The 21,297-nt window shown below is 40.3% G+C and overlaps 1 protein-coding gene and 1 pseudogene across 2 annotated transcripts; both read right to left on the bottom strand.

Moving 5' to 3' along the window:
* Positions 1-4,486: 4,486 nt before the first annotated feature.
* Positions 4,487-13,152, bottom strand: LOC115795813 (zinc finger protein 345-like; annotated as a pseudogene).
* A 1,484-nt stretch (positions 13,153-14,636) lies between these two features.
* On the bottom strand, positions 14,637-18,300 carry LOC115795833 (uncharacterized). Of its 2 annotated transcripts, none has more exons than XM_030751944.1 (4): positions 17,427-18,300; positions 17,019-17,337; positions 16,426-16,618; positions 14,637-15,496 (listed from the first exon to the last, which is right to left on the bottom strand). In XM_030751944.1, exons 1-4 carry the CDS (start codon positions 17,726-17,728, stop codon positions 14,802-14,804), a joined length of 1,509 nt encoding a protein of 502 aa, XP_030607804.1. In that variant the 5' UTR covers positions 17,729-18,300; the 3' UTR covers positions 14,637-14,801. The 2 variants fall into 2 exon arrangements, with proteins under 2 accessions (XP_030607804.1, XP_030607805.1); XM_030751945.1 differs by having other exon boundaries at positions 16,430-16,618.
* Positions 18,301-21,297: the final 2,997 nt, after the last annotated feature.

The following is a 21,297-nucleotide window of genomic DNA, read 5'->3' as shown; positions in this document are numbered from 1 at the left end:
TCCTCCAAACCAGCAACATGTTTGTTAGATCCCATTCCTACTAGACTGTTCAAAGAAGTCTTTCCAATTATTGATGCTTCAATCTTAAAAATGATCAATCAGTCTTTATTAGTTGGCTATGTACCACAGACCTTCAAGGTGGCTGTAATTAAACCTCTGCTTAAAAGCCATCACTTGACCCAGCTGTCTTAGCTAATTATAGGCCAATCTCCAACCTTCCTTTTCTCTCAAAGATTCTTGAAAGAGTAGTTGTAAAACAGCTAACTGATCATCTGCAGAGGAACGGTTTATTTGAAGAGTTTCAGTCAGGTTTCAGAATTCATCACAGTACAGAAACAGCATTAGTGAAGGTTACAAATGATCTTCTTACAGCCTCTGACAGTGGACTCATCTCTGTTCTTGTCCTGTTGGACCTCAGTGCAGCTTTTGATACTGTTGACCATAACATTTTATTACAGAGATTAGAGCTTGCTATAGGTATTAAAGGTACTGCACTGCAGTGGTTTGAATCATATTTATCTCATAGACTCCAATTTGTTCATGTAAATGGGGAGTCTTCTTCACACACTAAGGTTAATTATGGAGTTCCACAGGGTTCTGTGCTAGGACCAAATTTATTTACATTATACATGCTTCCCTTAGGCAGTATTATTAGAAAGCACTGCATCAATTTTCATTGTTATGCAGATGATACTCAGCTTTACCTATCAATGAAGCCAGATGACACACATCAATTATTTAAACTGCAGGAATGTCTTAAAGATATTAAGGCCTGGATGACCTCTAATTTCCTGCTTCTAAATTCAGATAAAACTGAAATTCTTGTTCTCGGCCCCACAAATCTTAGAAACATGGTGTCTAACCAGATACTTACTCTGGATGGCATTACTTTGGCCTCCAGTAACACTGTGAGAAATCTTGGAGTCATTTTTGACCAGGATTTGTCCTTCAATGCACATATTAAACAAATATGTAGGACCGCTTTTTTGCATTTGCGCAATATTTCTAAAATTAGAAACATCCTTTCTCAGAGTGATGCTGAAAAGCTCATTCATGCATTTATTACTTCTAGGCTGGATTATTGTAATTCATTATTATCAGGCTGTCCTAAAAGCTCCCTGAAAAGCCTTCAGCTGATCCAAAATGCTGCAGCTAGAGTACTGACAGGGACTAGAAAGAGAGAGCAGATTTCTCCCATATTGGTTTCTCTTCATTGGCTCCCTGTTAAATCTACAATAGAATTTAAAATTCTTCTCCTCACATACAAGGTCTTGAATAATCAGGCACCATCTTATCTCAAAGACCTCATAGTACCATATCACCCCAACAGAGCACTTCGCTCTCAGACTGCTGGCTTACTTGTGGTTCCTAGGATACTTAAGAGTAGAATGGGAGGCAGAGCCTTCAGCTTTCAGGCGCCTCTTCTGTGGAACCAGCTTCCAGCTTGGATTCGGGAGACAGACACCCTCTCTATTTTTAAGATTAGGCTTAAAACTTTCCTTTATGATAAAGCTTATAGTTAGGGCTGGATCAGGTGACCCTGAACCATCCCTTAGTTATGCTGCTATAGGCCTAGTCTGCTGGGGGGTTCACATAATGCACTGTTTCTCATTCACCTTATTTACTTTGTTTATACTCCACTCTGCATTTAATCATTAATTGATATTAATCTCTGGCTCTCTTCCACAGCATGTCTTTCTCTCCCCTCAGCCCAACCGGTCGCGGCAGATGACTGCCCCTCCCTGAGCCTGGTTCTGCTGGAGGTTTCTTCCTGTTAAAAGGGAGTTTTTCCTTTCCACTGTCGCCAAGTGCTTGCTCATAGGGGGTCGTTTTGACTTTTGGGTTTTCTCTGTATTATTGTAGGGTCTTTACCCACAATACAAAGCGCCTTGAGGCGACAGTTTGTTGTGATTTGGCGCTATATAAATAAAATTGAATTGAATTGAATTGAAAACCGGCCGTGCCCGGTGGTAGATTGCAAATTGTGGTGAAATAATACTATTGTGCAGTAATCTAACCAGAGACAAAAAATCAGTCTGGTATTGGCGATGGGGTGGTGTGTGTGTGTGAGGTGCGCGCCCGCTTGCTCATTGCAGTGATAGAATGGTTCCAATAGTGAACCGGTGAAATTCTCAGCCCGGCACAAGAGAACCTCAGCATGGCGCAGTGCCGGGCAATCAACCGCTGGCTAAAACCCTGCACTCCTTTTCAAACTTGTTGGTTCTGTGTTAAAGGGTTAATGTGCTCTGAAGGTTATTCCATGACCAAGGTGAAAAATAAGAGAATACTACCAAGTTCAGACTAGTTTTAAATATGTTTTAATTTGACATGCTTGTTGTTTTGTCTTTATTGTTCTTTTTGATACCTTTTTTTTTTTGGCCAAAAATTTAATTTTAAAAACTGAAAAAATGTAATGAGAACTGGCTCTCATACATTTTACCTGGTAAAATAAAGGTTAAAAAAAGACACACAAGACACAACTTGTTTTTATGGACATGGGTTTTTGTGTGATATTTATTTTTAATGAAGATTAAACTTGAGTATCACCCCGTCCTGTTGATTTAGTCTTTCTACTGTTTCTTCATAGTGTAGGTCATGTATTGTAAGATGTCAACACAAATTTGATTAAAACTTCTTGTGACTAATTTTGTCTAAAGTGTAGTCCCTGAAATATAAAAGCAGTCATATGTACAGTGTTGGTTGTTCAAAAGGGGTTATCATTTTTGGATTCAAGTAAATTAATCATATAACATTTAAAGGTCTTTTCATATAGGAAGTGGCATGCACTGTGCTGCGCTTTGAAACTTATTCTTTTTTTTATGGTTTGCACCATGCAATAAGTTTCTCGCTGTGTCGAGCAAAGCACAGTGCAAGCATGCTGCGTGGGGAGCACTCACGTGGTCAAAGGTCAACACAGCTATACTCTCATCACCAGCCCTCTGCATTTCTCTGTCCAGACCTGCCATCCTTGAGCTCTCCACCAGATGTCCTCAGACTTTCCCTCTTTTCCACCCTCATGTCCTTGTGTAGTGCTGCAGCATGGGGAAACTACTTACTGTAAAGTAGCAATATCACACTGTCAAACACTCTAAAACACATAAGCTAATATTGCCAAATTGTGTTTGAATTATCAAAATTTTAAGTAATTATTTTGCAGAAAAGTGTTCACTATTACTGCTGCAAATGTTTCCAGCTCAGTCTAAATACTTTTATTCTGTTTAATCTACAGTCGTACATTATATAAAATTATAAGATTGCTACTGATTCTGATCAGAATTAGATTCAAGCCCACTTCCAAGGACAATAGCCAACTGGCCACTGCCACAAGATGGCAATAATTTAAGGAATGGATGCAAACAGGTGAGAAGTTTTGTGACAGAATACTGTTTGAGATTTAAGAAGGGATTGCGGTCACTTTGTTAGATTTTAATTTATATCTGCTTTGAGATTTTACCGGGCAAGGACTGTTTACCTTGTTTACCCTGACAGAATGCCACTGTTGTTTCATTTTTTTCTCCTATTGGTCATGTCACTGAGAGGGGTTCTTATTGGTAATGTCAGGCACACAGCTGTGGCAGTGTGCACAGAAGCCCCATCCACCCTCAGTTTAAAACCTTTTTGTGAGGGGTAGCCAATCAGAGGAAATTTGGCATAAAAGGAGGGTGCCCTTAAAGAGCTAAAATGTTTTGTTTCAGAAAGAGGATTAACTGAAGGGCTCCATGTAGGCCCATTATAAGATACATAAGGATTCTTCCTTTGTTAACATTGTTGACCGGAAAACAAAAAAAATATGCCCAATGCTTCCTCCCAAAAAAACCCAGTTTTACAAAAATCAATGACTAGAATAAAGGCATGCAGTAAACCAGCTCAGCGGACTCACCTCACTGGAGTTATTGGTCATTTGCGATTAGGTTGATTCCTGCATGAGCCTCTGATCAAGCCATTTTGTTTTCCCAGTTGAGCAACCAGACAAAAGATTAAATTACACACAACTTTATACTGAAAAATTTGCCTGATATGGTCAAATACAGGAGTCGAAGACAACTTCAGTCCACGTCCTTACAGGTTTCTCACCACTCTGTCTGTTATCCCTATAAAAAAGGAAATAATGGACTGAATATTTTCCAGCGCCCCAAATCTGAGTGAATTGAGTGATTATCGTCGGGGTGTGGAGGTAAGCTTTATGGAAAAACACATATATAATAATAAAAAAAAATCACATTCAGAAACAATATTATTTAGCTATTACAACAATGTAGACTAAACAACAATCAGTGTAGATTAAAGATATTTAATACCAGACAGCAAATCAAACAGTAAGTTAATAAGGGAAAATGTACTTAAAATTAAATATGAATAATGGCTGATTTAATTATGAAAATGCTTTGAAAAACATAAAAACTTATTTACTTTCACATTTTTATATACTTTAAACCTACAACTACACTACATGAACATCTTGTGTGTGTCTCATAAAGCCATGCAGCTAGAACAGCTAAACAGGAACTATAACAGACAGACGTCTTTACCCAGTTTAGTAAAAAAAAATCAGCTTCTGAATTTGTATAAAACAATATCAGGAACAAAGAAACATGTAAAATACCACAGAGCACTGTGTTGTTTCTTTTTAGATTACAACTCAGAAAAATTGTTTCAAATACATCTTTATTTAAATGTTATAAAACTCATAACCCTTCAGCACATACTGAATTTTAACTTTCATCTAAGTGAACAACACAACACATGGAGTTCCTCGAGTCCATAATGACATTTTTTTTTTTGCCTTATGTGTGGCACTTTCTTGCTTTTAATCTTGTGCATTAAAACCTCTAAAGAGGAATTAAATGTTTGCTATACAGAGCAACAGGTGACAAAAAATATATAAGCTTGTTTTTCTATAACAAACCTGTTCAGTAAAACAAGTTAATCTATATCTGCTTGTCATTTCTACAGCCTAAAACAAAAACTATCAATTCAGACAAATCCCTTACTTTCCCCTACATCATAAGACAGTAAATGCAGTGCACAATCATTACAGTTATATAGTGTTCTGGAAATAAAATATCCCACAAAGACCTGGTCATCTTTTCCCACAAGCGTTATAGTGATTTGTTATTTCACCAGTGTGGGCATTACCAACTATGAACCAGCTCTTTCATACTTTTCAAGTATAGAACTTTTAACTTCTTGTCATGTGAATTGTCATGTGAGACTTCATGTTTGTAATATGACGGAATCTTTTCCCACAGGTGCTACACTTATATGGCTTCTCACCTGTGTGAATTCGCATGTGATTTTTCAAGTGTATCATTTGAATGAAACTTTTCCCGCAGGTCCCACATGAATATGGTTTCTCACCTGTGTGAATTCTCATGTGTGTTTTCAAAGTTGATAAATCTCTAAATGTTTTCCCACAGGTGCTACAAGAATATGGCTTCTCACCTGTATGGATTTTCATGTGTCTTTTTAGCCCTGATAAGCCACTAAATCCCCTCCCACAGGTGCTACAAGAATATGGTTTCTCACCTGTGTGAGTTCTCACGTGTCTTTCAAGTGCTGCAGCTGAATAAATCCTTTCCCACAGGTGCTACAAGAATGTGGCTTCTCGCCTGTGTGAATTTTCATATGACTTTTGAATCCTGATAAGTCACTAAATCTTCTCCCACACGTACTACAAGAGTATGGCTTCTCACCTGTGTGACTTCTTGTGTGAATTTTTAAATATACCATTGTACTAAATCTTTTCCCACAGGTGCTACAAGAATGAGGCTTCTCACCTGTGTGAATTATGATGTGAGTTCCAGTCCTGATTTCTGGGTAAATCTTTTCCCACAGGTGCTACAAGAATATGGTTTCTCACCTGTGTGGATTCGCATATGTTTTTTGAATGCTGATGAAACACTAAAGCTTTTCCCACACGTATTACAAGAATATGGTTTCTCACCTGTGTGAATTCTCATGTGAATTTTTAAGTTTGGTGTCTGAGTGAATCCTTTCCCACAGATGCTACAAGCAAAAGGTTTCTCACCTGTGTGACTTCTGACATGACATTCTAGTGATGATTTCTTTCTGAAACTACTTCCACAAATCATACAAGAATAAGGCCTCTCACCTGTGTGAATCCTTATGTGAATTTTCAAGTTTATCATATGCCTGAATCTTTTACCACACGTGTTACAAGAATTTGGCTTCTCACCTGTGTGAATTTTCATGTGACTTTCCAAGTCTGCTTTCTTGGAGAATTTTTTCCCACAAGTCCCACAAGAATGTGGCTTCTCACCTGTGTGAATTCTAATGTGGGTTTTGAATGGTGATGAGAAACTAAATCTTTTCCCACAGGTGCTACAACAATATGGCTTCTCACCTGTGTGGACTCTGATGTGACTTTTCAAATTTATCATCTGACTAAATCCTTTCCCACATGTGCTGCAGGAATAGGGTTTTTCACCTGTGTGAACTCTTAGATGTTTTGTCAAGCAAGATTTATAGTAAAAAGTTTTTCCACAAATGTCACATTTTACAGATTTTCTACTTGTTTCAGTTTTATGCCGAGTCTGTGACACAGGCTGACTGTTAATATGTTTTCTGTCTATTTGAGGTCTCTTCTTTGGCTCTCCATTTCTAGCCAATCCTGAGTCCGTATGCTTGCTTTCTTCCTGATCTTGGCTCTCTGATTTAGGAGAGATGCAAGAAAGGAACTGCTCACTGTTTGGTTCTGGTCCACTGTGGTCACATTCCTTATAAGCAGGAGTCATCATAAAGGTATCAGTCTTCTGCTTCAGTATAAGCTGCTCTCCTTGACTGGTGCTGGGTTCCTCCTCTTCCTCTTTAATCTGTGGAGGTTCTGAGTCCTCCTGGTTCATACTTGAGTTCCTCTCCTGGTTACAGACCTGCTGGCCTGTAAAAACCTCCTCCTTACAGTCATGTTTTTGTGGGAGATCTAAAGGGACAACAATGACAGAAAAAAAAATTGAAAAAATATCAGACTCTTAATCATTAGCAGGTCTCCATTTTGTAAGCATGTCACTTCATATACCAGTGAAATTTAAAGTGTTTAATAAATAAATAGATTATTTGGGCACTGATGCAAATGATTGCTGAGTTCTGACAAACTTACTAGAAAAGATCAGCTCAATATTTGGATGTTTGTGATGATCAGATTATAGACATTAGTTTTTTTGTTTCAGATTATAGAAATTTGTGCTTTACAACTGTCAGTGTCTGTGTTTATATGCTCCCAATCTATACATGTGATGCACAATCTGAGCTGTTAAAACTTCTCCCGCTTATGTCTCCTGTAGCGACCTTGTGCTCATTCTGTTTGGCTTTGCTATTTCTCCCTGCAGATCCTCTAATCTCCATTCCGGACATCCTTCAGCCCACTTTTGAAGCTAATGATATCTATCTCTGTGTCTGTACAAACTTGTTTTAGTACAAGCTTGTAGCTTTTTTGGCTGCTAACCATTATGGTGTAGATGCATATAATGGCAGATATGTTACTAAAAACAGTAAGTTTCAAACTTACTGATATATTTTAAAGCCTCAGATACACTTTAGTCCAAATGTTAGATTTGCCGAAATCAGGTGGCCTGCAATGTTTAGTTACACATAGGGCTGGGACTTTAGCGCATTAATTTCAATTAATTAATTACGGGGAAAATAACGAATAAAAATTTTAACGCATTTTAATCACACTTTGCCCCGTGGAACGTTTCTCAGTGCACGAGTTCCAGGCATACAGATTATATCGATGCACAATGTCCAAATTCAGGGGCCGCATCATTCGAAGGACCGGTCCTTCGTAGCCCATGAAGACCGCAAAGGCCGGAAGTGAGCAGCTAGCCTTCATATCAGCGTCACCTGCCCTCGCCTCTGCGTAACTCATGTCGCCTAGCAACCGTGAGTGCAAAGCACAGCTGTGTAAAAGCAGCTGGTTTAACGGAGAACGAACTTTTTCTCCTTTTTGTGGTTTAATTGTAAATCTTTTATTCAAAATAAGTTGTTAAAACAAGCATAACACATTTCAAGGAATACAGTTGAGCGATTGATTAATTTCCAACCATATTAAGTGAGACATTAATGTTGAATAAAACTATCCAGTTATGATGCTTAACTTTAATTTCAGGAGACCGCTACACAGACCACCCTCTGTGTAGTAGACTGGTGGGAAAATTAACAAAATTTTTAAGTTTAAGCTTATGTATATTGATTCAATTATCAACCAAACTTAAATTAATATTTCTCATGTTAAATATTTAAATGTGATTAAAATGCAATTAATTTCGATTAATTAATTACAAAGCTTCTAATTAATTAGATTAATTTTTTTAATCGAGTCCCACCCCTAGTTACACATAAAATAAAAGCATGGCTTTAAATAAATAAATAAATGAAAATTAAATAGAATGATACCCCCAGAATTGCTCTAACCCTAATTCAAAAGTATTTTTATCAATATTGTGATGAATTAAAAACATTTGTGAAACACAGGCTACAATGAGAACCATGGCCTCAGAGTTGGAGGTTCTAATTTTCATTTCTATCCCTTTACAGTCAGCCCCAGTGTGAGCTGGAGGTCACCGCCTGACAGAGAGTCAACTACTTAGCTTGGCCAGAATTTAAAAAAAGCTGTTAGTTCTCAATCAGGATCTTCAGAATTTGGAGGAAATACCTTTTGGAAGATAAAGATTGAAAAAGCAGCTTACCTCAATGTGTAAATACATATTCACTATCATGTGAGCTCTTTTGATTAGGAATGAAGTTCTATCTGATCTCATTTTCAGTTGTTTCTGTCTTCTCACCAACAGACTTCAACTGGATCCTTTTAGTTTTAGCCAATTGAATTTTTAGTAACTTTCAACAGTAAAAATAAAGACAAAGCAAAAGAAAAATATAAATAAAATTATTTAGGTTCAATATGTAAAGTACTGTATTCAGACTGGACAAAATGCTGCAGTAAAATCCAAACTCTAGAGTCTGAATTTCAATCAGTTTCCCCTTTTACTGATACAAAGTTTAAGCTTAAAACAGATGTATTAATGTTACTTATTGCAGCTGGTCTTTTAATTCATCCTGTGATAAATAAATAAAAAAGTAAATGTAACTTTAAGCTCCGATTAGGTTCCTCCACGAGTGACTTTTTTAAAGACCATTACAGTTTTACATACCTACGCTGTGCAAGTTTATTTCAGGTTTCCAGATGTTATCCAGCAGTTTGAGCTGCTCTTCTCCAGTCCAGACAATGATGTCTTCAGCCTCCTGCTTCACAACAAGCTGCTCTCCATCCTGACTGATGCAGAGTTCCTCATGTTCCTCTTTAATCTGTGGAAGTTCTGCATCCTGCTGGTCCAGACTGGAGTACCTCTCCTGGTTACAGACCTGTGGGTCATCCAGACTCTCCTCTTCTTCACACTTCATGTTGCTGTGGGAGGTCTTGAGGAACAAAGGGATACAAGAAAAATGTTACTAATGTGATGACAGGAAAACATACAGGGCTCTACACTGTGAGCATGTTATGGAAACTTGTTTAGGCCGCTTAATTATAGCAGAAGTTATAATCCCCATTGTTTTGGTTAATAGCACAATTTCAATCATCTTAGAAAATTATTTAATTTAGGGATGCAACTATTGATTATTTTAGTAATTGAGTATTCTATCGATTATCCCATCGATTAATCGGATAGGAAATACGTTTTATAACAGTTCATCTGCATATTTTAACTTCCGTAGATTTACTGCAGTTTTTTGCTGTGTGAAACAACAGTGGTGGATGGAGCAGCTACGAAATTCTCTTTTCTTCACTTGCTGATCAGAGGGTCAATAGCAAACAATCGCTAATGCTAATTGTGGCACCCGCTAGCAAATCGTGGTTATAGCAATCTGTTCTGGTAGATAAGCTGAAATTCGCAACAAATTTGTGTCGAGGATTTTTTAGAATCAAATTATTTGAGTTACTTGAGGAATCACTGCAGCCCTAATTAAAGACTTAAAATTTTATTGAGACTAAAATTAATTCAAATGAAAAAAATCTATTAAAAATAAGAGGTGAGGGTGGTGGGTGTTACAGTCACAGCAAACATATTGGATGATTTCTTTTAACAGTTTAAAAGTTCTGATGTTACCCTGCAGTATACACCAAACAGCAACGCACTGAACACTTCACAGATGACAAATGAGACAACCCCTCCCATCATCACTTACCAGACACGATCCAGAAGAAGAATCAAAGGCTGAACTGTCCTGGGCTTGCAAGACCATGTGAAAGGGTAAAGGCGGACTGCTGTCCTCTGATAAAAAGCAATAACAAAATGCTGTCATTTCCAGTTCTGATTACAATGTTGTGATAAATCTAAGTAATTCCTTCCTGTGAGCAAACTTTATGAATTCTTTAAAAACAGTTACAATGAATGCAAGTAGTGCATGAGTACTGTGTTTTGCTTATATGTGTGAATCTAGTACTTGATAGCCTGTTTTGGTTATTCACAAACACTCATAATACATAGAGGACATAGAGTAGAGTTATACACCTTGGCCAATTTCTTTCATTTGCTCATCCTTGCTGGTGTCCATGACTGGCAAAACCCATTTTTATGTTTTCCCAGTTATTGAAAGGAACACTTTTTAAAATCAGAATTTAGCATCAAGTCAGTTAAACTTCTGGGATATTGATCTGGTCAGTTAAGTAATGGGGGGGGTGTGTGTGTGGGTGAGTGTGTGTGTGTGTGTGTGTTAACCTTATACCTCAGAACGTGTTGAACACGACACAGCATACTTCAAAACTTCTGGCAAAAAATACCATAATACCCCTATATGGCTGTGAAGTGCATACTGAGCTTTCAGGAACCGTTTGAATTTTTCTGATAGGACAAACAGTCGCGGAGTTGCGGTAAAAAGGCGCTGATACGCAACATCTTAACCAGCTGTTCGTAACTAGTAAGAGCAGGGAACCGGTGCTTCAGCGGCAATCGCCTGGCGTTAAAGACTTAATCAGTTTTAGCTGTTTTGGTGTACATGAAATTACCAACAGGTGCACTAGAGGGGCAACAGAGACAACCCCCAAAACTGGAATGGTTTTACAGTTCGAGGTTACTCACGTCTTTTCCCTCCTCATCTTTTCTGAGTGTTTTTCACTAGTTTTGCATTTGGCTAGGGTCAGTGTAACTGCTGGTAGCATGAGGTCATACCTGGACCCTACAGAGGCTGCACAGGTAGTCTAACTCCTCCAAGATGGCACATCAATACGTGCCATTGCCAGAAGGTTTGCTGTGTCTCCCAGCACAGTCTCAGAGGATGGAGGACACTCCAGGAGACAGGCAGTTACTCTAGGAGAGCTGGACAGGGCCGTAGAAGGTCCTTAACCCATCAGCAGGACCAGGATCTGCTCCTTTGTGCAGGAGGAACAGGATGAGCACTGCAGAGCTACAAAATGACCTCCAGCAGCTGCTGGTGTGAATGTCTGACTAAACAATCATCAATCAGAATGTTACGCTGCCTGTAACACCAATCAGCATGAGGGGAGGTTTATCCATAGAGGAATGCACAGACCTCTACAGGCTAGGCAACAATACCCTGACTGCCATTAGGTATCTGGATGAAATCATTGGACTCACTGTCAGTCCCTATTCTTGTGCAGTGGGTCCTGGTTCCCTCCTGTCAGCTATTTTGGAGACTTAAATGTTTTGTAAAAAAAAATTTTTTTACTAACAATTTATGTCATCTAAACATCATTAGAGGTGTAATGGTTCAGTGAACTGAACTGTGAAAAAATCACATGGTCACTGTACCAAAATAAAAATAGATCAAAATAAATTTGAGTGTTTTAAGCCTCTTAACATCATAACTACTACTACTGTTTGTGTATAAAAACACTTTTGTACACACTATATTTTGGCCTATTTTATTAAAATAAGCATATCAATACATTAGGAATAAAAATGAATATGTGTTAATTAAATATTTCACAACATTTTACATTTTTGCTCCCCAGTCGCCTCAAATGGTCTGGCCAGGGTTTATCTAGTAAGACCACTGTTCTCCTCATAAAGGCTGTAAAACTTTGTGAAAAGAGTCCGAAACGAGTCGAAGAGCGAGAGAAGCTCACTTCTGTCTGATGATAGTGATACTGGGGTGAGTTGATGAGGATTTCCAGAACTTCTCCATCTGTAACTGTTTCTGTTTTTGGCACAACACCGGCTCCTGAACGGGAGGGTCTCATGCCTGATCTGCTGAAAATCAGTTATTGAGATAATACTGGGGAAAAAATAAGCACGAGGTGATAATAAGGTGATATGTAGATACTGACTAATTTCATTCATATCAATCTCTTCAGAGGAGGATCATTCTGTCAGCTTTTTTTCTGAGGAATGTTGTGTTTTAGTAGTGAAACACTAACTGACCTCTCATGTGCGAGTAGACACTGATCAACTGATCAGTTACTTTCATTTGTTTTCTAGTCAAATGCGGTTTTTATGTTCATTGAATGTTATTTTTTTGTTGTTGTTGTTATTACTTGCCAGGAATAAAGATGTTCTAAGTAATTCGTTTGTCTTAGTCACAAAAGCCATGATTTGATTCAGAAATAACTATCTCATGTGTGCAAATGAACCGAACCGTGTCTTCTGTACCGTTACTCCTCAAAACAAGCATCACCACCCAATATGAAGACCAGTTGAGGCGGGACACCTGCCCCCCGCTGACCGGGGCGAGGAGCGCTGCAGGCGGCAGAGGACTCGCGTGTAGCCGCGGGGTGAGGCACAAAGAGTGGACCGCAGCACAGCGCAGAGAGGAGACGCTTCCTCCCACTCGCGCTGTGGTTTTAATGTGTAAATCCGCTTAATCACTTTATGTTTAATGCTAAAAGTTTACGTTTTAAAAAAGAGACGCACTTGTGTTATTTCTATTAAAAAACAAAAACAGCTCAAAGCTGCTCCTTGATTTCAGTCTATTAGCGTACAAACGGAGCTCTGATCAGGTCCTACATCACTGAGACCATCAGTGTTACAAACCTGCTCTGTGTGACTTTATCTCCGGTCTGAGGCTGAGATCCAGCAGTCTGCGCTGACGGTTGGTGTCCTCATCCTGGACGATCGTTTCTAACCTCTGAGGACATTTCTTCAGTAACAGTATCAGTCTGTAATGTTGATAAACTCTCTGAAACACGGAAATGAAGACAGTCGTCATTTCCGTTCTTCCTCTTCTTCTATTACATTTGTGGGAGACTGCAGGCATCAAAGGTGTGCTCCTGCCCTCCTCCGATAACTCTGGTACTTTACAGAAACCTGAATACAGAATTTGTGGTTCTCCAATGATGCAAAAGTTGACTTTAAGGAACACTCTGTAACATCCATCCCTGACAGCTCCTCATGCACGAGGTTTCTTTCTGCAGCATAGCTGGAGCATCAGGAGTTCATGCATCACTATTTCCATTTCTGGGTTTTGTGACTGATAAATTGACAAAAGGGGAAAAAGTTATTAGAGTTTCAGTATATAATGAGGTAAGTCATTTATGGTTCAGGTATACTTCCTTACATTTCTTATTGTGTGGAGCTGTAGGGAATACATTTAAAATTGAAATGTGGAGTGTTGTAGTGAAGTATTATGAAACTGTGGCACTGGTATTCTGACTAAAGTACAGTTGTAGTTCCTCCACATCTAAAGTTTTAGTGCACTTCAGTAGTGAAACATTACTGAAAACAATAAACAAGGATGTGTTTTTAAAGACTCAAACTTAGCTAAATCCAGATGTTTTATTACAGTAGGTAGTGGGTGTTGGGGTTATTGATATCAGAAGAAAATCGTGCTGGGCTGCATCTGCAAACCATTGGAGAATTTGGAGTAACCCCTCCTAAAGCCAATGACAATAGTTGTTCTAACTGTTGAACCAGTTATTTTTACCTCATTTCCACAGACGCTGTTCCACTGCCTAATCTAAAATCGGCTCCAAGTGTTTCCACCAAAAGGAGATGGGTACTGGGTTCAAACAGCTGGCCCTGCCACAGGCCCACAAAACTGCAGGAAAGCACTGATGTCACTGACTATGACTGGGGCTGCCACAAGAAATTTAACTGGCAGGAGCAGCCCACAGACTCTGAACACCATCTTATTTTTATTTTTACCACAGAAATTACCAAAATTACAGTACTGCGCAAAAGTTTTGAGGAACCACTCATTTCTTTTATATTTTGCTCCTGAGGAGCAAATTGTTTTGTAATTTTTTTAAAAAAGTGGTCATGAGCAATAATTCTGAAGGTCTTTCAAAGTGTTTCTTTGGAAATTGGCTGCTTTTACACTCATTTTCGGTCTAGTCCTTGTACCTGGCCATTTTCAGAGGAAACTATTTAACACTGATGTATGAATCATTCAGTCATCAATCCGTCACTGTTTCTAAGGTTTGTGGGGCCGAGTACAAGAACTTCAGTTTTATCTGAATTTAGAAGCAGGTCATTAGAGGTCATCCAGGCCTTTAATACCCATGGTATCTTCTAATCTCTGTAATAAGATATTATGGACAACAGTTTTAAACACTGCACTGAGGTCTAAATCAAACCATAGTTGTCCATAAATTATGTGTAACTATGAGAAATGACACAGGGAAAAAGTACTGAACACTTTAATACTTTGTACAAAAGCCTTTGTTGGTGATGAAAAACTAGTTACATGCGTTGCTCAGGTGTGATTTTGGCCCATTCTTCCACACAAACACTTCTGAAGGCTCCGTGGGCTCCTTCTATGAGCTCTGAACTTCTTCCATAGATTTCCATTTGGATTGAGGTCAGGTGATTGGCTGGGCCATTCTAGCAGATTTACTTTCTTTCTCTGAAACCAACTGACAGTGTCCTTGGCTGTGTGTTTGGGATCATTGTCTTACCATAGCGGTTCAGTGCATTAATTATTGTTTTCTTTGAAACAATTGTACCTACTGATTCCAGGTCTTTCTGCAGCTCTCCACAGGTGATCCTCGGCTCTTGGACAACTCTTCTGATGATTCTTTGCACTCCTCTGTCTGAAATTTTGCGGGGAGCACCTGTTCGTGGCCGGTTTACGGTGAAATGATGTTCTTTCCACTTCCGGATTATGGCCCCGACAGTGCTCACTGGAACCTTCAGTAGTTTAGAAATTCTTCTGTAACCAATGCCATCAGTATGTTTTGCAACAATAAGGTTGCGAAGGTCTTGGGAGAGCTCACTGCTTTTACCCATCGTGAGATGATCTGAGTCCACATGCTTGCAGTCTTCCTGATCTTGGCTCTCTGATTTTGGAGAAAGGAGCTGCTCCCTGTTTGGTTCTGATCCACTGCTTTCCTGTTCCTTATAAGCAGGAGTCACCATAAAGGTATCAATTTTCTGCTTCAGTATATGACCGGTGCTGGGTTCCTCCTGTTCCTCTTTAATCTGTGGAGGTTCTGGATCCTCCTGGTTCATACTTGAGTTCCTCTCCTGGTTGCAGACCTGCTGGCCTGTAAAAACCTCCTCCTTACAGTCATGTTGTTGTGGGAGGTCTGAAAGGACAAAAATGACAGGAAAACAGCGAAAATATATCATTTTAATCATTAGCAGGTCACTCACATATGCCAGTGAAATTATGTCAGAAAGAGTTCAGTGGTTATATGACCTCATAATCGTATTTTGAGTGTAAAAAAGTACCTGATCTCACTAAGTCATGTAACAGTGTTTTTTCTCAGCTATTTCTCTGCTGTCATGTATTTTATGTTAGGAACCTTAATGCATGAGTTCAAAACACTGGTGAGATCTCTCCCCTGTGCCCCCCCCCCCCCCCCCCCCCCCCCCCCAAAATCAACATTTGTGTGACTGTAATTTGGTGGAGAAACGAGCAGCAGAGACTTTATGAAGACGAAGCAGCAGCACTAACACAGCTGTGCAATCAGAGCGGACTCAGTGTTTCTGCAGTTCCCACAGACTGACCATCAGGTGATCACATCACTTCTGTTTCAGCAGTTAGAGTGTACCAGCAAAAATGTGATTCCCATCACTAAATGAAGCAGATCAGCTGTTAGTTCAGAATCATCTCATTTTCAGTTGTTTTTGTCTTCTCACCAACAGACCTCAGCTGGATCCTTTTAGTTTTAGCCAATTAAACTTTTAGTAACTTTCAACAGTAAAAATAAAGACAAAGCAAAAGAAAAAATGATTTAGGTTCAATATGTAAAGTACTGTATTCAGACTGGACAAAATGCTGCAGTAAAATCCAAACTCTAGAGTCTGAATTTTTCTGTTTCCCCTTTACTGATACAAAGTTTAAGTTTAACATTAATGCTGACAGTTTACAAAACAGATGCATTAATGCTGCACATTTCAGTTGGTGCTTAAATGCATTCTGTGGTAAATAAATTAATGTAACTTTAACTCTGATTAGTTTCCTCCATGAGTCACAGTCACTTTTTATTAAGACCATTACAGGTTTACATACCTACACTGCGTAAGTTTATTTCCGGTTTCCAGGTGTTATCCAGCAGTTTGAGCCTCTCTTCCCCGGTGCAGACGATGATGTCATCAGTCTCCTGCTTCACTACAAGCTGCTCTCCGTCCTGACTGCTGCAGACTTCTTCCTCTTTAATCTGAGGAAGTTCTGCATCCTGCTGGTCCAGACTGGAGTTCCTCTCCTGGTTACCAGACACAAGAAACATCTCATGATGGGTAAAACTAGTCAGCGCTACACCTTTGCAACCTTATAGCATTGGTTACAGAGGAACTGAAACCAACAGTGCTCACTGAAGGTTTCAGTGACTCACATGCTCTCTCCTGAGAGGGGGGACACGACATTTAGAGTCAGAATTTAAATTCAAGATTGAATTAACAATTTTAAGCTGTGAGAGCGTGAACTCTGAACACTGGAGAACTCCTGACATAATCAACCAGCCCACCATATTACAGCATGCTTTACTACCAAACATCAAAACACTGGCCAAGAGACAGTTCCACAAAAACACATTCAGATCATTGATTCACTAATCCAAGACAACACAGGCATCACTTTAGAGTCCATCACTTTTGAGCACGTACCCTTTTCTTTGGCTGCGCAGCAGGTGCCTGATTGGTGTTGTCAGTCATGTCAGTGGTGTCTCTTCTCTCTGCTGCTGTAGCCGGCTTTGGGCAAGAAATATCCTTCGTATGTTCACAAATGTTTTCGAACAGGTAATCCTGCTGTTCTGCATCCAGACCAGGAGGATTTACATCAGGAGGTCTTTGTGGCAGACAGATGTCCTCATGAGTGAGAAGCCTCTTTTCTGCCCGCCGACGACCTCCAGACTTCTTTACTCGTGGAGTCAAGCCAAATTCCTTGTAATGCTTGAGAAGTGCTGTGAGTTTGTTTTGGCTGATACTGAAATAAAAAAAATAGTTTTTACAATCTAAAATAAATAAATAAATAAAGATTTAAAGTTAAGAAAAAATGAAAACAAAAGCACATACCAGTGAAGAAATTTAAAAGCTTCCCGACAAACACGAGTTCCATTAACGTAGTGCTCCGTCCTCTGATGCTGACGTTCTGTCTTAGTTTTCTGTTTCGTCGACTGGGTCAACTTTGTGTTCTGGAAGTGGCAGCTTATTTTTCCGAGAAGAATAAGATCCTTTTCAAAGTCGGAAAGTGACGACATGTTGACGCGAAGACCCAGGATGAATTCTTCCTCAAACGAACGAATACACGACCCTCCATTGTAAAGTCTGCAGCCTTTGCACACGAAGTCACGGATCTTTTTTAAATTCACTCTCATTGTCTTCACTGCCACTTACAAAGCGTACTGCTTGGCTGTGCTCTAAAACTCTATCAACCTTATTTAAGTCTGTAAGAGGATGCAGCACCTCATCGTCATCCTCATCCCCATCATCATCATCATCATGATGCAATTCTACTTCTATATCTATCCCTACACTGTGACTGGGCTGTGCAACGTCAGTATTTACTACATGTTCACCTTTTAGCCCACTCCACACAGGCTTTGTCGGGTCACTAAACAAACTTTCACAGTCACTGTCTTCATTTTCGGACTCTGATGAAGGTACCGCCCCCTCAGAAACGAAGTAACCGGTGACTAAATCAGTCCATTCACGCTGAGCAGCAGCTGAGCGCAGGCTGCACAAACCCAGACCAGCGAACGAGTTCAAAACGCTACGCTCTTTGGACACAGACATTATCTATATATATATCACACTGACGAATCTCTGTTTTTCCACCAAAGAATTACCAATCAGTTTATAAAAAAGAAGATCATAAATATCGCAGGAATTCACTTTTTTCCATCAAAATTCCATCATGCCCAAAACTCCGTTCAACTCCAGCCATTAATTATGCTGTCCCATAATGCACCGTGCGCCGACGCCGGAACCAATCAGTACGCTGTATTACGGGTCATTTCCGGGTTCACGAGATGATCTCGGCAACAAGGAGGAGAGTCTCTGGAGCTTGAAAAAGGCGACTGGACTTCTTTTTTGTTTCTTGAAGACGTTTCACCTCTCATCCGAAAGGCTTCTTCAGTTCTCAACCAAATGGTGGAGAGACCCAGGTATTTAAACCCCTGTGGGCGTAGTCCCCTGGAGGTGGTTATGACCCTCTATTGATCATGTGCTTGAACACATGTGCCCAGGTGTGAAGGGGGCGTGGGTCATATTTAATCAGTGGTTTCAGTTGAAACCAACTTAGGACTCCGCTCCATTGTTTCCTGTGGCCTATTGAGGTCACTGGAACAAAGGTGTGAATGGGGGTTGAGACGTCTGGGAAGGGAGCTCAGGACAGCACTGTAAGCGGGGGAAAGTTGGTGACGTAATCCACCTCCTCTGTTCAATGATGGTTGTTCACAGTGGACATAGATGGCTTCTTTCACTCCTCTTTCAAACCATCTGTTTTCCCTGTCCAAAATGTGGCCATTGGCATCCTCAAAAGAGTGCCCTTTTTCCTTCAGATGCAGATGTACTGCTGAATCTTGTCCTGTCGAAGTGGCTCTTCTATGTTGTGCCATTCGTTTGTGAAGAGGCTGTTTGGTTTCACCAATGTAGAGGTCCGAGCACTCTTCACTGCACTGAACAGCATACACTACATCGCTGATCTTGTGTTTGGCGGGTTTGTCCTTGGGATGAACCAGTTTTTGTCTTAGGGTGTGACTTGGTTTGAAGTATACTGAGATGTCATGCTTGGAGAAAATTCTTCTGAGTTTCTCTGACAAGCCTGACACATATGGGATGACAATGTTGTTCCTCTTGTCCTTCCTATTCTCTGTAGTTTGTGTTTGGCCTTCATTCCTGTGCATCTTAGCTGATTTGATGAAGGCCCAGTTGGGGTAACCGCATGTTTTGAGGGCTTTCTTAATGTGTGTGTGTTCCTTATGCTTCCCTTCTGCCTTAGAGGGAACACTTTCCGTACGGTGTTGTAGGGTCCTGATCACCCCAAGTTTGTGTTCCAGAGGGTGGTGGGAGTCAAAGAGGAGATACTGGTCTGTGTGTGTGGGCTTCCGGTAAACTTCAATGTTGAGGCTTCCATCTTCCTCGATAAGCACCGCACAGTCCAGGAATGGTAACTTGTTATCTCTGGTGTCCTCCCTGGTAAAACGTATGTATTTATCCACTGAGTTAATGTGACGAGTGAAGGCTTCTACTTCTTGGGTTTTGATTTTGACCCAGGTGTCATCTACATATCTGTACCAGTGGCTAGGTGCCATCCCTTTGAAAGAACCAAGAGCTTTACTTTCCACTTCCTCCATGTAAAGGTTGGCTACAATGGGAGACACTGGGGAGCCCATGGCACATCCATGCTTCTGTCTGTAGAATCCATCATTGTATTTAAAATATGTTGTGGTAAGGCAGAGATCTAAAAGTGCACAAATCTGATCTGGGGTGAGGCTGGTTCTGTTCAGTAAGGAATCGTCTTCCTGTAGTCGTCTTCTGACGGTCTCCACTGCCTCAGTTGTAGGTATGCAAGTGAAAAGTGAAACCACATCAAAGGACACCATGGTTTCATCTGGATCCAGTACAAGATTCTGGACCTTGTTAGTAAAATCTGTAGAGTTTTCAATGTGGTGGGGTGTGATGCCAACAAGCGGTGATAAGATGGTGGCGAGGTGTTTGGAAATGTTGTAGGTGACCGAATTTATACTGCTGATAATGGGTCGAAGTGGGACTCCTTCTTTGTGGATCTTTGGGAGTCCATAAATGCATGGAGTGGCTTCTCCAGGGTACAGGCGGTAGTAAGTGGGGCGGTCAATGGCTTTTTCCTTTTCAAGTTGTTGCAGGCAGCAAACAACTTTTTTCTTGTAGTTGCTTGTGGGATCACGTCTCAAGACCTCATAAGTATTGTTGTCACTGAGGAGTGTAGTAATTTTGTTGTGGTAATCCGATGAATTCAGCACAACCGTGCACCTCCCCTTGTCGGCTGGCAGTATGGTGATGTTTTGATCCTTGCTTAGGGCTGTGATGGCCTTCTTCTCCTGAATGGTGAGGTTGGATGGAGGAAGTCTTGCACTGGAGAGAGTGGCTGAAACTTTCATCCTGATCTGTTCTGCTACAGGATGAGAAAGTTTGTTATTTCTTATAGCGGTTTCTGTTGCTGTGATGAGGTCTACTATAGGAAGCTGTTGTGGGGCTATGGCAAAGTTGAGTCCTTTGGCTAGCACATTTTCTTCTGGTTTGGTGAGGACCCTGTCTGATAGGTTCTTCACCCACTTTCCTTGGTTTCCATTGCTTATCGTGTCGTCCTGTTTGTTAACAGATGAATGGTATGCCTTGGTTTGCAGAGTTTGAAATTTACGTAGGGTGTGAAGGGGACCCACGCCCCCTTCACACCTGGGCACATGTGTTCAAGCACATGATCAATAGAGGGTCATAACCACCTCCAGGGGACTACGCCCACAGGGGTTTAAATACCTGGGTCTCTCCACCATTTGGTTGAGAACTGAAGAAGCCTTTCGGATGAGAGGTGAAACGTCTTCAAGAAACAAAAAGAAGTCCAGTCGCCTTTTTCAAGCTCCAGAGACTACTATGACCTGGATAACTGAGAATCTACACAGACACAAGGAGGAGAGACTGTTTACATGTTGCGTACTTGATTTGAGTGCTCTCATTGGCTACCAGTGATGTCATTATTAAAATTGCTTTGCATATTTAGACAGGAGCGATTCCGCTGGGATGCCTCATTGACGGGGTTTTCCCAGAAAGCAAAATAATGGACAAAATCCGGTATTTTTTTTAAGATAATTGCAGCTAACGTTTGATAGTGGAGACGAGGTACCCTCACGTAAAGGTGAAATTTCTTTAGTGATTTCTTGGTTCTGAAACTTCGGGAGTTGATAGTAGA

Source organism: Archocentrus centrarchus, chromosome 17, assembly GCF_007364275.1.
Source record: "Archocentrus centrarchus isolate MPI-CPG fArcCen1 chromosome 17, fArcCen1, whole genome shotgun sequence".
Classification (NCBI taxonomy): Eukaryota; Metazoa; Chordata; class Actinopteri; order Cichliformes; family Cichlidae; genus Archocentrus; species Archocentrus centrarchus.
This window is presented reverse-complemented; position numbering and strand designations above follow the sequence as displayed.

Coding starts and splice junctions, on each gene's coding strand:
- LOC115795833 (XM_030751944.1), bottom strand. CDS start 17,728: ATGAGAGTGAATTTAAAAAAGATCCGTGACTTCGTGTGCAAAGGCTGC. Junction 17,338..17,426: donor GCTTTTAAATTTCTTCACTG/GTATGTGCTTTT, acceptor TTTTTATTTCAG/TATCAGCCAAAACAAACTCA. Junction 16,619..17,018: donor CTGCGCAGCCAAAGAAAAGG/GTACGTGCTCAA, acceptor TCTGGTAACCAG/GAGAGGAACTCCAGTCTGGA.